Source organism: Channa argus, chromosome 16 (assembly GCF_033026475.1).
Source record: "Channa argus isolate prfri chromosome 16, Channa argus male v1.0, whole genome shotgun sequence".
NCBI classification, from domain to species: domain Eukaryota; kingdom Metazoa; phylum Chordata; class Actinopteri; order Anabantiformes; family Channidae; genus Channa; species Channa argus.
This window is the reverse complement of record NC_090212.1, coordinates 15,117,672-15,139,570: the sequence shown is the minus strand read 5'-3', so window position 1 is coordinate 15,139,570 and position 21,899 is coordinate 15,117,672. Positions and strand designations below refer to the sequence as shown.

Sequence of the window (21,899 nt, the reverse complement as noted above, 5' to 3'; positions counted from 1 at the left end):
GTTTGTATTTGAGGGAACTGATATGGACATGACATGGTGTGAAGTTGTAATAAAAAATAAGGAATTTGATATTAAAGCATCCAATGATTAGTCAGCTACATCCACAACAAGTGGGGTGACAAACTCAGAGTGTCGGACACCCAGAGTGAAGGATGGGGGTTTGGGTAGGTGCAAATAATATTTCTCTGGGCTGTATGAGCCCGGGCCGGGGTTAGCAGAGGAATAATTGGGCCTTTTAGTCCTGGTCTGCATGGAGAAGGAAGGCTGGCGCTGGCGGTAAATGTCCGGGCTGGTGCTGCTGTATTTTGCTGGTCCGGGACTCATGGAGAGATCTTCAGAGGGAGCTCCGACCTTTCTCCGACCTGCAAAGCTGTAGCTGGCACTGGAGGGTTTGTTGGGAACCTGGCAGCCCAGCAGATTAGGAAGACTGTAGCTGGTGGGGAGAAGGAAAAAGTATTTAGAAGTATTTTTACTTCATCATGCCATCGATACGCAGTAGGATAAATGCACATTTTGAAAAGCACTTGTGTTGTAATCTGTATGGTTTCCTGCTGTCACCTGTTGGGTGCTGGTACTGCATCCACAGAGCGGTATCTGGTACGCGAACCAATAGTGTAGGATGGAGGCCTGTGGTGAGCATTGAGAGGTGAAGCCTTTTCTGGGCTGTAGGCCCCGGGACCTGGAGTCTGGAACAGCCCACCTATGGGCATAGAAAGGAATCAGTTTGGGAAGACCTCTCCTTTTTGTTTGTCTTTGTTATTTTTAGTTAAATAGCTCAAGAATTTTAGAAAGAAACACAGCTTGAATAAAAATCCCACACACTGTTTTCCTTATTGCTGCTATGTATATATTTTAATTAACTACATATCTCTATGCTCAACATTTATCAAGTATGTGGGCAGATATCACAGTCTCATATACAAAGATGCTGAAGAAAAACAACCAAATAAGGCGAAGGTATTGCTTTGCATATATTTATCTTTGTCATTTTCAGTGTTTTTCTAACCTTTGGCTAGAGCACTCATTAATACACCAAATGAACAAGTTTCCATTGCCTTTCATGGATAATTTACCCAGAATGTATGTTCATACAATGCAAACGCCATTATTCTGTTAAAAAACTCACCAGACTAAAGCAAGTGGGAATTATTTTTTCCCCCATTTGTATCACCTTTACTTTCTGTGAACCGTCCTCTGCCCGCAATAGAGTAGGATGGCATCTCCATCCGGCCAAACCGGGTAACATTGGCATCAATGTGGTACCTCGGCCCTGGACTGGAGTCCACAGCGACCACTGCAGAAAGTCATCCAGAGATCCTTTTTTTACCTCACAGATACAAGTTGACAGGTATTTGGCATTGAAAAGTTAACATGAAACAATAGGGATCTCTTGGGGTAAAAACTAAACTACTGTAGAGAAGAATCACAGATAAGACACCGGCTTTACAGGTTAACATATAGAAACTCACTGGCACTGCTCAGGCGACTGTGAAAGGAGTACGCAGGGCTGCTGGGCTTGGTGAAGTCATGGTTGATGTATCCAACTGTAGGGGGCAGAGCGTAGCGCGCAGGGCCCGGGCCTTACAACGTGAAAGAAGAGGAGGAGGAGGAGGAGGAAGAGGAGGACAGCGAAAATGATGCAACCAATTCAGCTCAATGCAGCAGTATAGCACACCCACCGCTCTTTGGCTCAGGCCGTGTTGTTTCTGATGATTTCCATATGGAGCTCTTTGACTTATTTTCTATGGTTATGCATTTTAACATCCTTCCTCTGTTTATTTGGGAATGGTTTCCAAACAAAGTAGAAATCTCAAACAAGTATGTCTCAATGGCTGTATAATAGCAAAACCACTTCATCTATAACATAGTCCATGTGGATGCACACACACATACATTTTCCTTAAACTGACCTCTTTCTCTAGCTGAAATTACCGGCCGTTTCTTCACCTCCCCCTCCATACTCTGCTGAAGTCTTTCGTCTCTCTCGTCTGTGTTCTCTTCTCTTTCTCTTTGCGTTCCGTCACTTCAGACACATCGTTTTCTTGTGTGTCTCTCTCCAGGTGAGCTGTGGCCTCCTGGGCTGAATTATACATGATAACGAGGTAAAGAAACTCTATCTTGACTGAGGCCGTGCACACACTCCAACCTGCTCTCCACCGCCTTCTCCCCAGGGTCCCCTCGGGACAAAAGATTTTCAAAACTGTGGCCAAACATTCAACTCTGTTGTGGCTCAGAAGAGGTGAAAAGTGATAGTTTACAACTAAAATGACTTAGAAATGTACTTTAAAGCTGAATAAAGACCAAAATCAACAATGAATGCGCTTCAGCAGAACATATGGACTCATATGGAAGAAAGGTGCACTTTGAAGGGTCCAGAAAAAGCAGTGCAACAACAATCATGTCAGTCACATGTAATGAAGTTCATTAAGCATCCTATTCCGAGGCATCAGGTTACTGCAGAATGTGTGCTGGAGCTCTCAATTACAGTGTGCATGCTGTAACTAATAGCTCTTCAGTACACATGGAATTAAAAATGAAAAGACTCAGACTGTTCTTCTTTTGCAAGATGACATTTGACATGCTGAAAATGGATGTATTCAAAGTCTTAAACATCACGCAGTTTTTCTTTACTTAGTAAATCGGCATGGGAACATTTTAATGCTGCAAACGATTGACACACCGTAAACAGCAGAATGATGGATCTGAGGCTGCTGGTGAGTAAAAAACAGGTAGAGTACCCATGTTTATTTACCCACGCTGCAGTAGCTTTTTTGAGGAAGGAAAACACAAGAGATGTTAGAAACTAAAAACCCAAATGTACAGTAATCAATGGCGCAAAGTAACTACAGTCTGTAGAGCAGAGCATTGACCAAGAAAAACCCCACAGCGCTTAAAAATTAAACACCAGGGACCGACTGGTCACAGGCTCTATAACAAGACTCTGCAGTAGCATCAGCAGCCATCAACTCACAGCCTGGCCGGGTCACTGACAGGAAACAAAACTAGTGTCTTAATTTTCATAAGTCATAAGTCTATGAAAAGGCAGCAAGTTGAGTTAGATTTGTAAAACGATGTAACTCACTGCGGGAACGAGATGGACCACACACATGAGCATTTCAGAGCGCGCTCTAACGTTATGTTTTCATTCTTGGCTCTCTGTTTTTTTGTCAGTTAGAAAGAGTCCGTTCACAGAGTTAAAGGCTAAAGATGAGCAAATTAGATTTAAGGAGCAGAGAGCGCCACCATGTGGGCAGCACTTGACATTTTATATCACTTTGGCCTGTGAAGGATGATTTGGTCATAAGCACCAAACTGAATTCTAGCTGCAAACACGTTCTGCCACTGTTTTACTGAACACTAATTTTCCAAGTCTTGACATTTTTGGACTGTTTGATTCTACTGTATACAGTGCAATGTTTCATTTTTTCTATGGTTTTTGAAATATTGCACATTAGGTCAATCAAGCCCCTGGCTTGCCACAATCCCTGAACACATTTCACATGCTGGGATGGGCTTCAGCTCCCTCAGATCCTCTAATGAACTAGTAGGTACTTTTGATAATGAATATATTATCCTTCCCAGTGTTTATCTAAAAATATTTCAGGAAATCCTGGTTTGCTCATTGTACTAAACAGAGATTCCATGATGTCATGGAAATATAAACAGAAGAAATATAAGCTTTCAACACACTTTTGCCTATAGAATATGTAATCTTCCTTTTCCACTGTAATGTATGTCACTATTGAGAAGAGCAAATTATCGAAGATATAGCACGTTTACCTTCTTTTAGGATCGTATCCCTTTAGATCAAAGATGCTGTTTCAAGCTGCATGTATACAGAAGTGTATGGAAGCTGCATAGAAACTCTTATCTGCTAATTCTGGGGGGACATGAAAAACTGCTGTTTGGAAATATTACAGCTCTGACAATTGGACCAAATTCCCTGCAGAAAATGTGTCAAGCAATAAGTGGAGCACCATAAAAAAAAAAAAGATTGCGTTAACATGTTGAGAAGAGTGTGTATGTCTGCGTTGCAGCTGTAGAATCCATTCATCTCTTTATCAAAATCTCTGCTTGTGACATTTGTACGGATCAGCATTAAAGATTGATAAAAACTTCAGTCATTGATATCTCTTTACTAACTAAACATAACTTAAGATAAAACATAACTTTATACAGTTTTAAATATGCTGGTACAATTCAGTACAAAAATCAGGGCATGAAAACATCTGCACACACAAACACCGTCATGTCATCAGTCACATACTGTCACTCGGGAACAGAGAAATCCTGAATGAACCAGTTTGGCACATTATCCACATGTATAAGCATAAACTACAAATACTGTTACAAATCTGTTAATTTTTTGTCTTTATACATCAGGAACACGGGAAACGCTTTGATTGGGGTATCCATGCACGTCGAACAGCCACTAGATGGTGCTTCGAATTCACCCAAAAAGCTCCTAAAATACTTCAGCACACAAATGCTTCTTGATCCTTGTTTGAATCTGTTTTGACATTTAGAGCAGGCACCATGTCAAATGTCTTTACTGAGGTCCAACTTATTCATGCTACAATGTCCTCTGTGAGTTTGTGATGTCCATGATGGCTCCAGCTTCTCAGTCCTTCCCCAGTTGCACCTTCTCAAGCAAAAGCAGCGCTCGTGTCAACTGGAGAAGATGCACGAAGGAGGAAATTCCCACTGTTTTTCTTTGAATGTCTTCTCACGTCTGTTGCTGGTGTCCGCACAAAATGTTCAAAGCAAATTGTCTTTATATTTCCCATATATGAATACAATCTCTTTTTTCATTTCTCACTCACCCACACAGACAAGAACACATACTGTAACACAATTACTCAGTTCTTTTCTTGACTTGTTTTCTGCTTGTAAAAGCAGGGTGTGCTAGGATTTATCCCCTTGGAGAACCTATATTGAAAGACAGAATCTGTTACAAATCAGCTTTTATGAAACAGAGTTTTTACGTTGTGCATGTGTCGGTGTGTGCTGCACGTGTTTGCATGCGTGTCTGTGTTCAGATTTGAGTAGATTTGTGTGTCTGCACATGCTTCATCCCTGCATTAGTGATGCTTACCTACCTGGTTGCGAGTTTTGTGGGATTTCTGCATCAGGACTCTCCACTGGTCGTACAGCTTCATGGACATGCTGCTGCAGCCGTAGGCGTGCTTGCGCACCCAGCCGAAGAACTGCTTCAGTTCCCTGCGCAGGGTGGAGTTGGAGTCCCCACTGGATTTGGAGTCACAGGAGCCCGACATCAACCGCTCTTTGAGAAGAGAAGAGAGGGATGGAGAGAGACAAAGTCAAAGGGGAGAACAAGTGAGAAAGCAAAGAAATACCAGCTAAATGTACTTGCAAGTATGAATAATTAAAGAAAAAAGGTTATACAGGGAAAACCTTTAGGTTGGTACTAATGTAAAAACGTGTAAGTATCATAAAACTGCTGTTGCTGTTGAGTTGGAGCTAGATTTATGTAGAGAGGGGGCAGTTTATTCCAGTGGTTTCAAGCCAGTGGGTTCACAGGATAAATCTGAGGGGTTATGAGATGATTAATGCGAAGAGAAAGAAGAAAAACAGTTCTCTCACATAACTCTTTTTTTTTTTTACTTTTTGTGGAATATTGGATACGTTTATCTATTTTTGCTTAAAACAGGTGTTTAATTGGAACCATGTGAGATGTTTAGACATGAAGTCTCTCTGTGTGACACTGCTTTTTGGTAATGTGTCAAATGGCAAAACAACTGATCAACACTGGATTGTACTTAACAAGCTTATTGTATGTGTTTTATTTAAAACACAAAATTATATATATGAGTTAAAAGCAAAGGAGTCACCAGAACAACATTGTCATCTGAAATGTAGTAAAACAAATAGATTAAGTAATGACATACTTAAAGTTCAAGTACGTCACAGTGTAGCCAATGAAAAGAAGAACCAGAAGAGAAACAGAAATGGGCACAATTAAACGAGGGAACACAACAAAAAAGAAGTTGCAAATTGTTCAAAGATGTGTAGCGTCTGTGCCATTGTGACATACAGAAATGGGAACTGAAAAGTTCAAGCACTGAATGTCACAACCCCATTCAGTCTCATACTCAGGCCAAAATTCTTGGCTTTCGTGTTTAATAGTTGTTCTGCCGATTATTTCTAGAAGTTACAAAAACATTTTATTGAATAATTTCACAGCTGAGGTCTGGGGAGGAAACAACCCCACGTAACCATGGTTTTACAGCAGCCAGTGGATTAGAAACAAGTGGTCACACAACCAGCACATGTTTAACTCAGCCAGCCTAGTTTTTTAACATGTATTTGCAAATTCATTTATGTTTCTCAGACGTTTAAATGTGGCGGCATAAATGTGATGCATGTTGCAATGTTTTCATAAGGTTTTAAATTAAAAGGTCGCACCGAATTCACCCTATTAATGAGATTAATTGGTATTTAACTGGCATTTCTAAGCTACATCTTAATTAAATTTGATTTGATTTTGACATGTTCAACTTTAGTTCAACTATGAATATGCGCTATATATATATATATATATATATATATATATATATATATATATATATATATATATACACACACACACACACACACACACACACACACACACACACACACACGTGTGTGCCCGTGCATGCGTGCATGCGTGCATGCGTGCATGCGTGCGTGTGTGTGTGTGTGATAGACAAGGGGAATCTTCCTCTTTTTCTTTGAGGCTGTTAGTCGCCAGCAGTGGGAGAGAGCATCGGGACATGTAGTACACCATGATCCAAACTTGTAGCGGTGCAAATTGCCTTTAAAATTGTAAAATTGTATAAATTGGCTCTCAGAGAGTACCAAAAGGCTGCCGAAAATGGGGCCAAGAGCAAAAAACACTGGCAACTTAGAGTCTGCTCACCGCTGTGGGGTGTGGACGCAGCGGTGGGATGGCTCCACTCGCTCCATATCCCAGCTTTGCGAGAACCATAGATGCCTACAGGGTTACAGCGAACCTAAGGGAATTAATAAAACTATTTAAACTGTCAACCTTAGAGCAATATTAAGTAAAGTATATTGTTGTACAGATGGACACACACTTACTTGGACAAAATACACAGTTCCAGGTCTTAATCCTGCCAGTCTACAAGAAGTCTGGTTACCAACATCATCCATAACCTATAAGAAAGAAACAAAAAAAACAAAAACAAGACAGAAACACAGAGGAGCTGAGTGCTGGAGGTCTGACCGCAGTATTAAATACCAATGGGCAGAATCAAGATGTTAAAGAGACCACAAACCATGCACAGACCAAAATATGCATGAACACCACATTGTTTGGTGGCTCCTGATCAGCATGTTTATGAAAATATTTTCATGTAATTGTGCCTGTTGGGTACAAATCTGCTCTCTATTACTTATAACAAAGCTGGATATGCTGGGAAATACACGTGACAGCAGGCCCAGGTACAGGTACAAACATACAGCTGGCAAAAATAACAACAGCGAGAAAGAAACTCACACGCTGCAGTTAATAATCCCCACTTTCTCTGTCTGTAAACACTTGTTAAGAGCGACCCCAACAGAAAACAGAACATGGAAATTACAGGCATCAGAGGGCTAATGATGTGATGCGGAGAAGCCAAATCAGCAGAAGTTACTGCTGAGCGTCTTTACAGCCATATTGAAGACATTAACAGCTGAGATGCATCCCTCCATTCCTCAGCATGACCTCATGATTAGGGCCAGTTCAGAGGGAAATTGCGTTTTGTTTTCACCACTAAACCCTTAAAGTTACTTGGATTTAAGTCTCCTCTCTCCTCCTTCTCATCCCTCCGTCGTTTCTCCACTCCCCTTCTTTTCTTTTTCCACTTTGCGAGCAAAGACTTGCTTACATTACATCTTTGTAATTCCCCCTTAATTACTGGAGAATCTTCACTCTTGCCCAAAGGATTCTGGGAAGCACCATCTGCATGACTGAAGGTTTTGCACTATATTTTTCATTCATTGAAGGTTTGAGTACAAGTATACACAGTGGCTCTGGCTTGGGTTTTGCTCCTGATCAAATCCTGACTTCTACATTTATGAGTGATGAAAATTTTGACTAGCCCAGCTATTAACTCATCTGGCAGAGGAGGCTTCAATCAGACTAGATTAGTGTGATTACAACATTGAGATGAGAAACAGCTGGAACAGTGCTTCGGTGCTATGAGCTGTTTGAGTGTAAGAGACAAAGAGAACAAATTAACGTCTTTATAACTGTGTGTCCTTGTCCTTTACCTTCCAGTCTTGGCTGTCCTCCAGTCTGTAGCGAATCTGGTATTTGGCCTGAAACAGGAAGTCTTTGAGAGCGGGAGGAGCTTCCCAGCGAACACTCAGCTGGTCCTCCAACTGCCCGACACGACTCACCGTCACACCTGATGGAGGGTCCGTGGTCACTGGGGTTGGAGGAGATCAAGCAGGTTATTAAGCAGGAAGGTCGAATCAAAAGCTGAAGCTGTGCCCAAAATCACCCCCTTCAAATGTGAACATTCTTTTAAGTAGTTTTCAGTGATCATCTTCAGGTTTGTAGCGTTGCTAAGGCGACATCCTACAAACCGAATGACTAACTAAGAAATAAAGCAGCAGATTAACAGACAATGGAAATAATAGCTACAGTGCCAAGCACACACACTTCCTGTGCATTAACGTAATTGTGTTCTGAGCTAGTGCCTTTAATTTGACACTAATACAATGAAAATCACAATCACTTTACAGCTACAAGTTATGACCTGCATCCTAAAACACTTTTTTCCATTAAAATCGAAGCAAGTATGATCAAGGTGATTACGAACGTTCTGACTGTCACTTCCTTTTGCCATCATTGTACTTTTTGCATTGAAGATTTTTAAAGCAGCACTACCTGCTTTTTATGGCCACATGGGGGCACATGGGACGTATTTACACACAAAGCCAACATAAAAGACAGAACCCACTCGAGTTGTTTTTCTGTCCAATATATACTCTCCTTTTTGCTTTGTTTTGGTCTCTGCTACCTCCTGAGGTGAGATATACTGGCTTCTTTAGTTCTATTGTTTTTACTACCTAGCCACCTTTGCACTGCATAGTACAGGCTCAACTTGGCTCAACTCTACTTTTCTTTGATAGCAGGTGCTTTTTTTCCATTTCAAATATAGTACCACCTGGTGGTCAGTTTAGTTCAGATGACTGTGGACACAGCAGTCATGACGCTTCTACCTGACCAATTAGTAATCTGCAATGTCTTCACGTCATCTTTTGCTATTACTTCAGCTCATTTGGAACCTCAACAGAGGTGATCCTGAGAAAGTACCAGTCAGCAGGTAACATCCACAACTTCTGGGAAAACGAAACAAAAAAGGCGAGTAGAGTCAAGTTGAGCTGGTACAGTGCAGTGTCTGCTGTTTGATCAAAATAGCATATGGTTTATTATCATTATTATCAGAGCGTTCTTGTTTGAGCACAGCTTCTTGAGCTAGAATAAGAACTGAGCGTGAATCAAATATGGTAAGATCAAAATAATACGCTGAAAGATGCTAAAAAACTCTGAGAGCTGAACTACAGAGTCTTGTGATAGGTTTCTGCTGGTTTTATTGGATTCTTTGTTTTGATTCTTTAAGGGATTTTAGCCTAAAAAGATGCCAAATGAACCTTTGGTCTTATATCAAGAAAACCAGTGGCTTGTATCTGTGGCTGTGTTGAAATTATAACTACAAAGTCTCAGATGTGCAATGACTTCATGAGAGGCACAAACTGGGATATTTTGAATGCATTACATCTATTAACGCGTTTATTTCTATCCTAAAAGCTTAATGATAAACTTCTGGTGGACAGATGGTTGAGATTTTCCTTTCTAGCCATTGCTCCAAAAATTCCTAGCTTAGGGGCATCTTTATGTCTGTATGGTCAAGAAATCATTCAATTCAAATTTAAAGTGTTAGGAGTGATGTCTTCATGTTTAACAGCACATTGAAGGATTGTTCTACATTGGCAGAAGTTTGCGGTTTCGGAGTGCCTTCTAGTGTCGGAAGACTTGTGTGAGTTGGAGGAGGCTTTTTCATCTGACAATGATTATCTTTTCGACAAACAAACGTGGTGACAGACCATTATTTTAACTTTCCTCACTCATAATGTCCTGCCTTACCAGTAAACAAACAAGACGACCCAGGAGGGAAAAAGTGAGAACTGACACGAGAGTTTTAGAGGATTTCTTCATGGTTGCCAGGAAGTGGGTGCTTTCCCTGAAGTTTGATTCACAGAGTGTACTCATGGGTGGTTTAAGAAGTGCAAATCCAATGATGGTGGCTATTTATGTTAGAAAAACTATTTATTTTTAGCACAAAAGTGGGTTTCTAAAGCTTTTGCAAAACCTCTTAGGCTGAGAGCAGGCCCGAGCAGCAAGCAAGGCCAAAAAAAGAAACGTCATAATCCTCTACGCCTTTCTTAAATTAAAAAAATAAGAATCGCTGGATCTGTTTCTCTTTTACACTGAATCTGGATTTCCTTTACAGCCAATAAAGCCAAATTATATAACGATCAAGCTTCATCTCATACATAAGATTTATTATTTAGTATATTGAAAATGGCAAGTTTTCAGTGTATTATACGTTTCATTGTTGACATGCCAAGCTATTCTAGTACATTATTCAAAATAATTCAATAGATAATTCAAGATAATGAGATAATGACTTATGATTTCCAGATAAAATAAAATCATTGCAACCACAGCAGCTCTTAGTTTCTATACAACCCATTCATCCACTTATTGAAACTGAGGGGAGGTAACTTAACATGCACGTCTTTGGAATGTGTAGAAATCCAGTTAGTTTTCAAACTAAGTTACTTGCCCTCCAATGACAGCAAATGTGATAATACTATACATTACGTGCAGTTGCCAATAAAAGTCAATGAGGCATGACCAATTACAGATGATTAACTGTTAACTTATGTTGCATCATTCCTCAACACATCATCATCTCCAGAGCGAAAAACCAATACAAGTTGCCTCTAGTCTCTCACTTCAGAGGGCTCCCCGTTACTGAGGAATGCGGAGAAAACTGTAGGTGTTTCCGCCTCGCCTTCACAACTGATTGGACATCACCGTAGACGCGTGACTCACGGCAGCTCAAGCATGCAGGTGTGGTTGCTGTGTTTTATGACCTGCTAGTGTTGTGGAAACTGCTTGGCTGGGAAGAATGGCCAGAGCAACCTGAGCGAAACAAACGTGTACACACACACACACACACAGATGCAAGTCCAGAAACCGCCTACACTCCGCCTGTCTCTCTGTTTCTATACTTTTACTAGGCCTTGCCCTGCCCTCAGGGTGTGTACACAGGTGTGTGTGTGTGTGTGTGCATGCATACATTAGGGAACAGAAAAGGATTACAGTTTGATGGACGGTTGTTCCCTCACTAATGACGTGTTCACCTCTGAAACTCCATATGCTGTATCCCAAGTTTCCCTAAAACCATTAGGAGCACTTTAGGAGCAACCCAGATGAATAGTTCCAGGCTAATCAGGTCGTATTATTTCAGGTCCAAGTCCTAAAGCCTCAAAGCCCAAACTCCTCTGACCTTGAAGGTTTGCAACAGGCTTGGAGACAGGATTTGGTCTGCAACATTCCAATATTACATATAAAGGGGTTAGCGAGTGTTTCTATATGTGTGTGTGTGTGTGTGTGTGTGTGTGTGCGTGTGTGTGTGTGTGTGTGTGTGTGTCCAGTGAGCATGACTAAAGAGAAAATAAGCTCATCAAAAGAGAGGGCGTTTCCGTTCGTCATACACCTACGCCTGTCCAGGTGTGGACATGTAGCAGTGTGTTTTTTGGGGGGATAATGAGGGAAGAGAAGAATTTGAGAAGAAGTTGTGTTGCATGCTCCGATTGCTTAAACCACACTGAGCTAAGCAACGCACCACATAACAAAGCTTTAAAAGGGAACACTGCTCAGTTCCTATCAACGTGAAGCCGGATGGGAAAGTTGCGAACGACTTTCTCCAAAAGCCAAAATCACAGAAGTCAAGCCAACGTCCTGTCTGTACGAATAAAAGCGCCGAAGATGTCAAGTGAAGGGATTTTTAAAAAATGCCCATATGAGGATAATACTACAGTCAGGCTTAGTTCCCAACCTGCAGGTCACAAGACACATCTGAGGAATGATAATGAGATGATAAACTGGATTGAACTCCCTGCTTCCCCTTTGAGTAGCCGTAGGGTTATTAAACCATTTTCACATGTAGCTTCAATGTATTTGAGCTTGTTGTCAGCATGATGGCGTTTACAATGGGAAAGACATAACCCCAAACGGCAGCTCACATATTCTACATCCAGTCAAAACTTGCATTGGTTTGGTTTAGCTGGCTGCAAATTGTAAGTTCTAGAGGTTGATTTATTTGTTTGTTTGTTCGTTTATTTATTTGTTTGTTTGTTTAGGCAAACCACTTTATGTGTTCAAGTACTCGTGCTATAGCTGCCTTGTTATATTATGATGATGTCAAAACTGAAGCACGTCATTGTGCTCAGCTATCACCTATGGATACTGATGGCTTCCTATTCATTCCTACGAAATATGTTCACTGTGCAGGTTTCTGCATGTTAATCCACTGAAACCAAAACTTGGCATTTTTATATTTTTGTTGAGAGTTACATTAGGCTATAGTTTTCTCATTCCTGTCAATTTAATGAAGCTACCAGTTAGAGCCATTGAGCCTGGGTCAACCTGGTGCTGTGGAAACTTAAAGCTACTGTTGTCAGCAACGGATGAGTCTGGAACTAAATCCCCTACACAACCACTAATTGTTAATGTTACACCATTTTTCTATGGATTAAACAAACAAGATACAGCGTGTTAATTAATTAGCTGTAGAGTTGCTGCTTGTCTAGTTTTGTCTAACGTTGCTTACAGTCTTGCAGCACTGAGCTAATTACCTCCCTGCCCTACCTCAAAGTTGACACACAGGCAGGATCAATCTATTCATCTAAATTTCAGTAGTGAAGCAAATAATCTATTTCCTAAAATGTCAAACATTAAATAAGCTACCATTAAGATAAACATGTCAGTCCTTCAAGTGCGTTCCAGGAGCCAAATGAGCCAGATGACGATTAACATGCTAATTTTAGACAGGCAACACCAAGTTAGTCTGGGTTAGTTTCAACAGAAAAACAAGGGTTTTGGCTCTGAGGGGTTCCTTTCCAAATAAAATAAAAGCGGTTTATTTTACAAAGAAACTCAGCTCATTTTCATCAGTATATATATATATATATATATATATATATATATATATATATATATATATATATATATATATATATTTATTTCACATATTTTTGATTGCAATATTTCATTTGTTCTTTCTGTGTTTTAATATATTTTTTTACTGTATAAATTTCATAATTTGTTTCTTTTTTGGGAGAAATCATTTTAAATATTTGCTTTTTTTTTTCTTTTTTTTTAACTCCTTCAGTGGCTGCATTGACAATGTGGGATTCTGATGTAGCGCTCAGGCCTAGCAACCACTTTGAAGACACCAACAATAAAGGTAAAAGACTAGTCTCACACACAATGATCCATTTTTATCCACCAACTATAGGTTGTAGCCTGGGGACTCACTGACACTAGGATCTAAGCTGTACAAGGTCAAAGTTCCCCTCTTCATACACTCACCCACGTCGAGGATGTCAAGGGTGATGACATCAGAGGTACCCCGGCCCAGCTGGTTAGAGGCCTCCACCCAGATCTCGTAGGGCGTGAAGAGATGCAGGTCCCTGGTGATGCTGCAGGAGTAAGGCTGCGTGTGAGTGTAATCCTCACACTCCTTCTCCTTACCATACCACCTGGGAGGAAAACAAAAGCACAGAAATAACTCAGCATCCTTGAATAACGTAAGTGACATGGAATTGTCAACTTAATGTGTTACCAGTTATGAGTTTATCCTGATTTACCCTAATCTGACAGCAGTAAGGGATTTCCATTCTGTTGGCACGCCTGTGGGCACTGGATGTCAAGTAGTTTCCTTTTTTGTGTTTTAAAATGTCTGATTTAATTAATAAAAAATGTGAATAGAGCTTACAGCCCATGTGAAACTCATTGTTTTAAATGTATGGTTCCCAGATGAAAATCCATTTTATTGATTCTCATGAAATTTGACTTTTTTATTGTGCAAAGACTTTCAGCCTCTGGCTACCAGTGGTGTTATTTTTCATAAAACAAGGTCTGCCAGAGAGTTAAATATTTTTTTCTTTGTTTCCAGCTCCACTTGTTCCTTGGATTTTTTTTTTAGGCACATTAGTATCATAAAAAAATCTCTCAAAACATGTTGATTTTGGGTGGAAAGATTTGAAATTTGAAGACTAGAATGCTTTTTTTCTTGGTTTTTACTCCCTTAATTTACAAGCTTTTGGCACGGTCATGGCATCTCTCTACATGTACCTTTTATAATAAGTTACTCAGAAATTCTATCAATTTTCATCATTGTCCAATTATAGCTTAGCAATCATAACTAGGCATGGCAGGCTTGTCAACATTGGTGTTTCTCCACATGTTGAAGCAGAGTTTGTTGGGCTTTAATAAAGTAGCAATACACTTAACAAAAGAGTCTAGAGGGTGGTGTCATTTTTAAAGGACTCGTTCACTGATTTTGAACTTGCTTCTTTTGGTTCTAGTTTGAGTAGTACATGTACACAAATGTCATTACACTTCCCTCTGACCTCGCTATATCAAAATATCTGTCTACTTTTAGCTGAAAAACTTGCCATAGAAAGCAAGTTGAAAATATGTGAAGTCACCCTTTAACAGTATTGCTATATTGTTCCTCCTCCTACCACTGTATCAGAGCTATATTAAAGTGGTAAAGGAAACTGAACTTTTGCTCCTGTTGCTCATTCATATTTAAACACACAATAGCTTTTAATTTGAAGCAGCCAGTGGAAACACATTGTATTTGTCACTGACGTTAGTGCTGACTGCACTTAGTTATCACAAATGTGTTTACTAAAGAAGATTTAGTAAACATTTTTTCTTTTATAGTGCTCTGCTTTCTGTGGACAACTAAAAGTAAAATCTGGGATTACACATTATTTTTTTATTATATAAAAGAAAGGGAGATTTTCAAACACAATTTTGGATTGAATGATTTGCAGTGGAGCTGTAGAGTGCGAGTATATACCGAAGTTTGTACTTGAGCGTGTACTGTGTGCTTATGTTGGTCTCTCCTTTCCCTCCAGGAGCCCAGCTGCAAGTCAGGTCTTTAGTGTTCCTAGACCAGCAGGTCAGATTGACCGGCTTCTCTGGGGGCACTGGAACGAAGACAGAGAGTGAGATGGAAAGGAAAAGAAGGGGAAAAGGGTGGAAGAGGTGAATGAAATGGTTGAGGAGGGAGAAGGAGGTTACAGACAAACAGAAGGTAAAGATTGAGAAAGATCGGGGAAATAGAGATTGAAAGAAAGTGGAGAAAAGACAAAGGGTCAGTGAGGGTACAAAGTTTCCTCCAGCCATTACTTCAGCCTCTTCCTCCTGAGTGTAATTCACCCAACAGCGATGTTCCTCAGAAATTGGTGTCTCTTTTTCTTAATTGGTCTGTGTGCGTGTATATACTGTCTGATTTGGTCAGACTCGGGATCCCTGCCAACATTCTTCGTCTCTCAGAACACAGGGTGCTCAACACCAGTGTCGTACAGAGATTAAGATCCCGACCCCATCTCTTTGTGTGTGTCTGACCAAATGCAATGCGACTCCTCACAGGCCTTTTCTCATCTCATAATCACATTTTTCTAATGTCATTTTTCTATGTATAGGAACTACAAGAGAAGGACCAACAGAGAAGTCAAAATGTGTTTGTGTGTCTGCTTTTGTGTCCGTGTGTGTGTTTGTGTGTGTGTGCGTGTCCATGAGTGTGTTTGTGGACTCATCTCTGTTTGCGTAGACCAATTTGAATTTTAGACTTTGAGAGTGAGGACATTTTTAAGGCGTGAGGACATTTGGGTGGTCCTCAATCCTTCAAAGGTCCGTTTGACACTATTTATTACTACTTGGATATTACTTTTGTAGCTTTGGCCCTCGTTTTTATGACTAATAATAAGATGGCATTCGTGTTGTTTATCAAACATCACTAAAAAGAAGTCAGATTGAACAAGAAACACGAGACTTCAGATCATCATACATGTTTTAAACAAAACCTTATGCTGGTTAAACTTATTTGGAAGAGAAAACAATGGCTATAATATTTTTACCCAAACAGTCTCTAGTGTAAGTTTAATGACTGTACGTGCAGTATTTGTGTGCACACAGAGTTTGTGGGAGTATTACCAACATTTTCAGTGTACTTTAGTAATACCTCCAAAGTTTAGTCCAATCTGGCTTCTTTACAACCTGTCTGCTCAGGCATTTCATGACCAGACTTTTGTTTGGGTTCCCAGATCTTGGTAATTAATTCGGTGACATAAGACCAAAAGTAATGTGTAAGATTGAATATTTGTAGTTTTACAGTGAATTATGTACAAGACTATTTGTTGACTGGAGACGCTAACTACACAAAGTGTGTGCAAAGTGCTTTCCAGTCCCACTGACAGCAGTTACAACCCGAGTTAATTCCCGAAGCCTTATTGACTCTTCTAGCTGCTGGGATTTAAAAAATAGTCCAGTTGTTTTCTGGACAAAAACGACTGTGTGGCCATTTCTTCTCTACAAAAGCAAACGTGGCAGGAGGAATTTATACAATCTTGTGGTCTTTCGTGTTTTATCATCTGTTTCATGGAAAAAAAACACATAATGATTATTAAAAAAGTTATAGATAATAACTCTAAAGAAGACATTTTATATATGTAAAATGATAACAAAAACCATGACCTTCTTTGAATCACAGCATTGTTTCCTGTCACCATATTTGTTGATGTGGATAAGAAACTGTATACCCGAGTACCCATAAAAATTGTTTTTCTCCTGGACTGATCCAGATTCTTTTTTAATCAAGAGAGGTGAAGAATCTATGATGATTCAATAAATACCTTCAGAATTAGGCTGAGTCTTGTCAAACAAATCCAATCCAATCAAAGTATTGGAAACGGTCACTGTGTACTGGTTTTTGGCTCTCTGGAGATTTAGTAGTGACTTGAATGTTTGCTATTCACAAGGCACAAGCTAAGGAGAATTAGTGTCATCTAAATTTGGCAAGAGAGGAATGTCCAAGGCACATTTCTAAAATGTGTTTAACCCTTTGCTAAAGTTAAGGGAGATTGTCTGGAGAAAAACAATTCCTGTTCATGCACCATATTAACACCATTTATCAACGAATTTTACTGCAAAACTTTAAAAGGACAATTTAGCGGATTGATAATGCATTGTGGTGATACGGGAGTACAAAAAATGTTTTGTTTTTTTTTGTCTGTAAATTGTAATTTCTGTGCCCTGTGAGTGCGAGTAATGGACCACACAGGTGGTCAAATCACCACACAGTGACACACACACACACACACACACACACACACACACACACACACACACGGAGGCCTCTAGCTGGGCCTGAAGGCAGGAATACTAAACATAAAATATAGCCACAACTGTGTAGGGACACTTAAAAATCTGCCCACTACTTCCTTGTTGTTTCTCTTTAGTCCCATTTCCTTTTCACGCCTCTGACCTTTTTGGTGTATCACTTCTCACACTCCTCTCCTGCACTTTGTTTTTAATGGAACAAGCCTTTACTTGTGCTTTACTTCTCATCACAGTTAATCACAGAAGCAAAGGCCGATATATATTCCTTTCCCAAATAAATACATAAATAAATAAAATGCATGTTAGACAACAAAATAAAATGCTTAGAAAATAACAAAGTTTTAGACAAATGAACAAAAAATCCACCTGCATCACTGCAACAAGTGTTACACTTACTGCCAACGTAGAGGCAGGAGCCAGCCAAGATGTGTCCCTTGTGGTTGTGACAGACCAAGTTGTCTCCAGACTTTTGTTTGGATGCATTGAGGCCAGCAAGCGTCACACTTAGGTTGGTTGGACTCAGCACTCTGTAGAGAGAGCTGGGCAACTGCTGACCGTTGAGCGTCCAGAAAAGAGAGGTGGCATGGATGCCGAGGTCGGGGTGAACCCAGCAGCTGGCGGTCAGGTTTGATCCCATGCGGAGGACAGGGTCCTGGGGGTAGATGACTGCTACATCTTGATGAAAGTGAAAGGAGAAGATGGATGTTAGAAGAAGAGGATACATAAATATCTTCAAATGCTGCTTGATGCACAGTAATGATGTCACCAGATTAGGATTCTAAATATTGGACAGAAAGCTTTCACAAACTGAGGAGGAGTTCTAAAGTTATAAAGATGAGATTTTCCAAGCGCAGTTTAAAAAATGTAATAATGAATTTAATTTTCGTAAAGTATGATGCATTTTTTGGAGCTTTATTAATGTGATAACCATGAGAATAGCTCAGTCTTTACTGCTTCAGTGTAGAATATTTGTTTTAACACATCTGTTCCAAATTCTACTTTGTGGACATAAAATCTTTATTAATCCAATTTTGGAGTACGCTCTACCCACCTAAGAATAAATGAATAAAAGTAATTATACGTTAATCCTGGTGGATTACCAATAATCTTTGGACATTTGCTTTAAAGTGCTTCAAAGTTTCTGCGTGTTAATTTCCATGCTGTGCTGCGAATAAATGTGGGAAAATGTCGAAAATCAATCTAGAGCGATAAAAAAACTGTTAAACCTGCTGTTTTTCATCAGATCTTGTGGAAATGAGGCTTTCTTGCGTGTTGTACAGTAAGTCAGTACAGCTGTTTGCTTATTTCTTTTTGTGGTTTTCAGTTTTTAACCCCACATAACAGTTGGTAAACTTCAAAATTAAAGTTGCTAAGTAAATACATGCCATGTCTCTTTTATTTTTTGTTATCATATTTCAAAGCTGGCAAACTGCAAAACAAAGAGTAGTTAGGGATTCTGATTTTTCCAAGGGACAATTAGAGATATTTTTCTCTTCTGTAAAACACGCCTTGATCCCAAACTTTGTGAATAAATGCAGCTTAACAGAACTGGCAGGTGAATAGTAGATGGGTTTTTGCTTTCACTACAGGTGAACAAAGCAGCAGAAAAACAAAGAATGATGAGAAGAGAGGAGAAGAGAGGAGAGAAGATGATTTTCTTCAAGTCTTTCTTCAGGATTTCGAATAAATCCTGCCCACCTAAGTAGACCGCTCTACGAAAACATGTATTTAGGATGATCTCTGGGAAGGAATGACTGAGCATGAAGAGAGAACATAAACACTTTGTCAGGCCACTACAAATCTGCGCCCGGGGCCACATCTATTCAGCTGCCAGCCACCTTACGCTGACAGACATTGTGTAGCCCTTTATGGAAGAGCCGCCTTTGAAGAAGTTCATTCGACCGTAACGGTGCACCCATATTAATATCATAACCCCATCTTGAGCTTTCACACGACACTTCCACACATTAATGCACACACACAAACGCAAACAAACACATGCACAGAGGCTGGTTGACTTTGTCACCAGATACAGCGGACTAAAAGGGGGCTGTGATTAGATGCTGATCCAGCTGAATGACAATCAGTGTTTATGTATTCCAGGCTCTAAGAATGGGACATTGCCCTGGAGCGGGGTGTGAAGCCCTCTAACACCCTTTCGTTCACAGTTCAAACACTGCAGTGATACAGGCATAATTACTGCTGTTTATTGTCTCTGCTTGAGGAAATGCTTTGTTAAGTGTTATTTGTTTGAAGAGGCTGAGGCTGCATTAAGCACAGTTCTGATCGGGGCAAAGGATGAGACTCCAGTATAGTGGAGGATGAGTTAAGGAGAAGGTTTGAATTTGTTTAGAAGTGAGATTAGGAAGTGTACTGCAGACTGAAAACACTTCTTTATGCTGTCAGTCTTCAAAAGGTACATGACATCCCCTCCTGTTTCTAAAGACCTATTTATTCTTCGCTCATCCATGCAGCAGTTCAAAGAAAGCCTCTTCTTTTCTCTTTCCGTTGTACAATAGTCGTACATGTGGAACATTTTGAGGGGCCACTGTGGACGAGCCAAGTGGAAGAAGTCACGCCACATTTAGTGACAATGAGCCGTGTAACGCCATCTGAAAAAGGATCGAGGACACGTCTCCGGATGTTTTTTGTGTTTTAATAGATTAACATTTTTTGGTATCAAACTCAAAGTGTTATCTGAGGAGAGGCGAGATTATCTCGGCAAGCCTAAATTGGGCAAGCACAGGCGGAAGAAAGAGTTCAACACGAGATGTTAATTTCAGGTAAAAAGGTTGATTTTTCGGGCTGTGTATTTTGGAGCCAAATATTTTATAATAAATGATCACATCCAACACAAATACTACTTTATATGCTGTAGGCATATATAAAGTAAAACTGTATAAGATTATGTGCTGCATTAAAAAAACTAATTATAGGGTTAGTAGGAACATTTTTAGATGTATTTCTATGGCATCAGTAAATCACAGGACACTGAGTGAAGGGAAAGCACCATCTATTATTACAGTGAATAAAACCGTAATGATCAATTAGGCTCTATATTAAACAGCAGTGCAGCTTATGATCAAGGTCCATTGTCCCCTTTAAGCTCCTACAACTATACTTTCTTTTATTAGCGCCTTTCAAACAGGATGAATACAAGAGATGCTCTCTGAAGAGCTATTCTTTGCCAGTGAGCTCACCATAAAAACTAATCCAGCCACTTAACGGGGAAGCGGACATAACTTTGATTTATTTACGTTACTGTGCATTAAGCTGCCGGTTAACATTCTCCAAAACCTGAGCAAATGATGTCACAGTTTTGTTGCGGTTCGTAAAGCCTCCATGTGTTAAACGAATTATGGCCTGACTTGTTGAAATTCAGCCTCCTGGGATATGAGTTTTCTCTGCAGGGAAACAACCAATATACTTCAGCAGGTCACATCAATAACAGGAGCTGTCAGGTGGACAAAAGTGGCATTTGTCCTTTGTTTTTGTTTTTTTTATGTGTGCAGAAATCAAGTAGAGTAGATCCACTGTGTCCTGAGCCAACTTATGAAGGAATCTGTGAAGCTATGTTCCATTGCAACACATTTTAAACACAATGAGCCCTTTAATTGTTGGTCCTTGTATCCTATTATGTTTCTCTTAACTGGAGCTCTAGTTATTGTTTTATCACTTTTAATATAAGAAATGCTATGATATTTTATAAAGGCATTGCCATCTGCACTCATAAAATATTTATCCCATGTGGTGTCACTGTGCTGTTCTGGTAGCTGTTCTTACAACCTTCTACGCTGTGATGTACTATTATTCAAATGCCATATTCAGCAGTTATATCTTTGAAACCGTGCATTCCAGGGCAGGACAGTGTCACACAAAGTTTTAACAGGTCCTTTTGGGTGTCACTGGACCCAATAAGCAGCCTGCCTAAACCCCAACCCGTGACGCTGCGCATCGATGGACATTGGCGTGCAACTTACGTGTGGACAAGGACAGCACGCCGGGAGTGTGCAGCATGAGGACAATCAAGCAGAAATCCAGGACGCCTTTCATTTTCCCCACTTGGTTGGATTTCGGTCTGGATCCCGCGTCCTCTTGTTGTTGTTGTTGTTGTGATGTCGCCTTTTCGCGATCCTGGATAGAAATTACGCACAGTGGAAGAGGAAAAGCAGCACGGCTTCAAGCTGAATGCTCCGGATTTTAGGAAGAACACAAGAGCGCACTAGAAAAAGTGTGACCCAGTGGAAAAAGTCACCCTGTGAGAAGCCATGAGGCGGCTCGTCCTCAGCAAAGCATGAACGAGTGAGTATACCACGTCCTGTTTGCAGTCTTTTCCCTTCTTAATGCTTCCTGCAGCAAAATCATACACAAGTTCATACTTTTTAGGCCCCTC

At 40.1% G+C, this 21,899-nt stretch overlaps 2 protein-coding genes across 3 annotated transcripts; both read right to left on the bottom strand.

The window, feature by feature from the left end:
• Window positions 1–26: 26 nt before the first annotated feature.
• odf3l2a (outer dense fiber of sperm tails 3-like 2a) lies at window positions 27–1,959 on the bottom strand. The gene is made up of 5 exons (XM_067480465.1): window positions 1,911–1,959; window positions 1,470–1,580; window positions 1,172–1,294; window positions 559–700; window positions 27–433 (listed from the first exon to the last, which is right to left on the bottom strand). The coding sequence occupies exons 1-5, from the start codon at window positions 1,957–1,959 to the stop codon at window positions 88–90; spliced, it is 771 nt and encodes a 256-aa protein (XP_067336566.1). The 3' UTR covers window positions 27–87.
• Window positions 1,960–4,121: 2,162 nt separating this feature from the next.
• On the bottom strand, window positions 4,122–21,899 carry crlf1a (cytokine receptor-like factor 1a). Of its 2 annotated transcripts, none has more exons than XM_067480662.1 (9): window positions 21,487–21,899; window positions 17,903–18,181; window positions 15,183–15,312; window positions 13,682–13,851; window positions 8,281–8,438; window positions 7,105–7,179; window positions 6,923–7,016; window positions 5,096–5,284; window positions 4,122–4,929 (listed from the first exon to the last, which is right to left on the bottom strand). In XM_067480662.1, exons 1-9 carry the CDS (start codon window positions 21,557–21,559, stop codon window positions 4,913–4,915), a joined length of 1,185 nt encoding a protein of 394 aa, XP_067336763.1. In that variant the 5' UTR covers window positions 21,560–21,899; the 3' UTR covers window positions 4,122–4,912. The 2 variants fall into 2 exon arrangements, with proteins under 2 accessions (XP_067336763.1, XP_067336762.1); XM_067480661.1 differs by having other exon boundaries at window positions 5,100–5,284; window positions 21,487–21,898.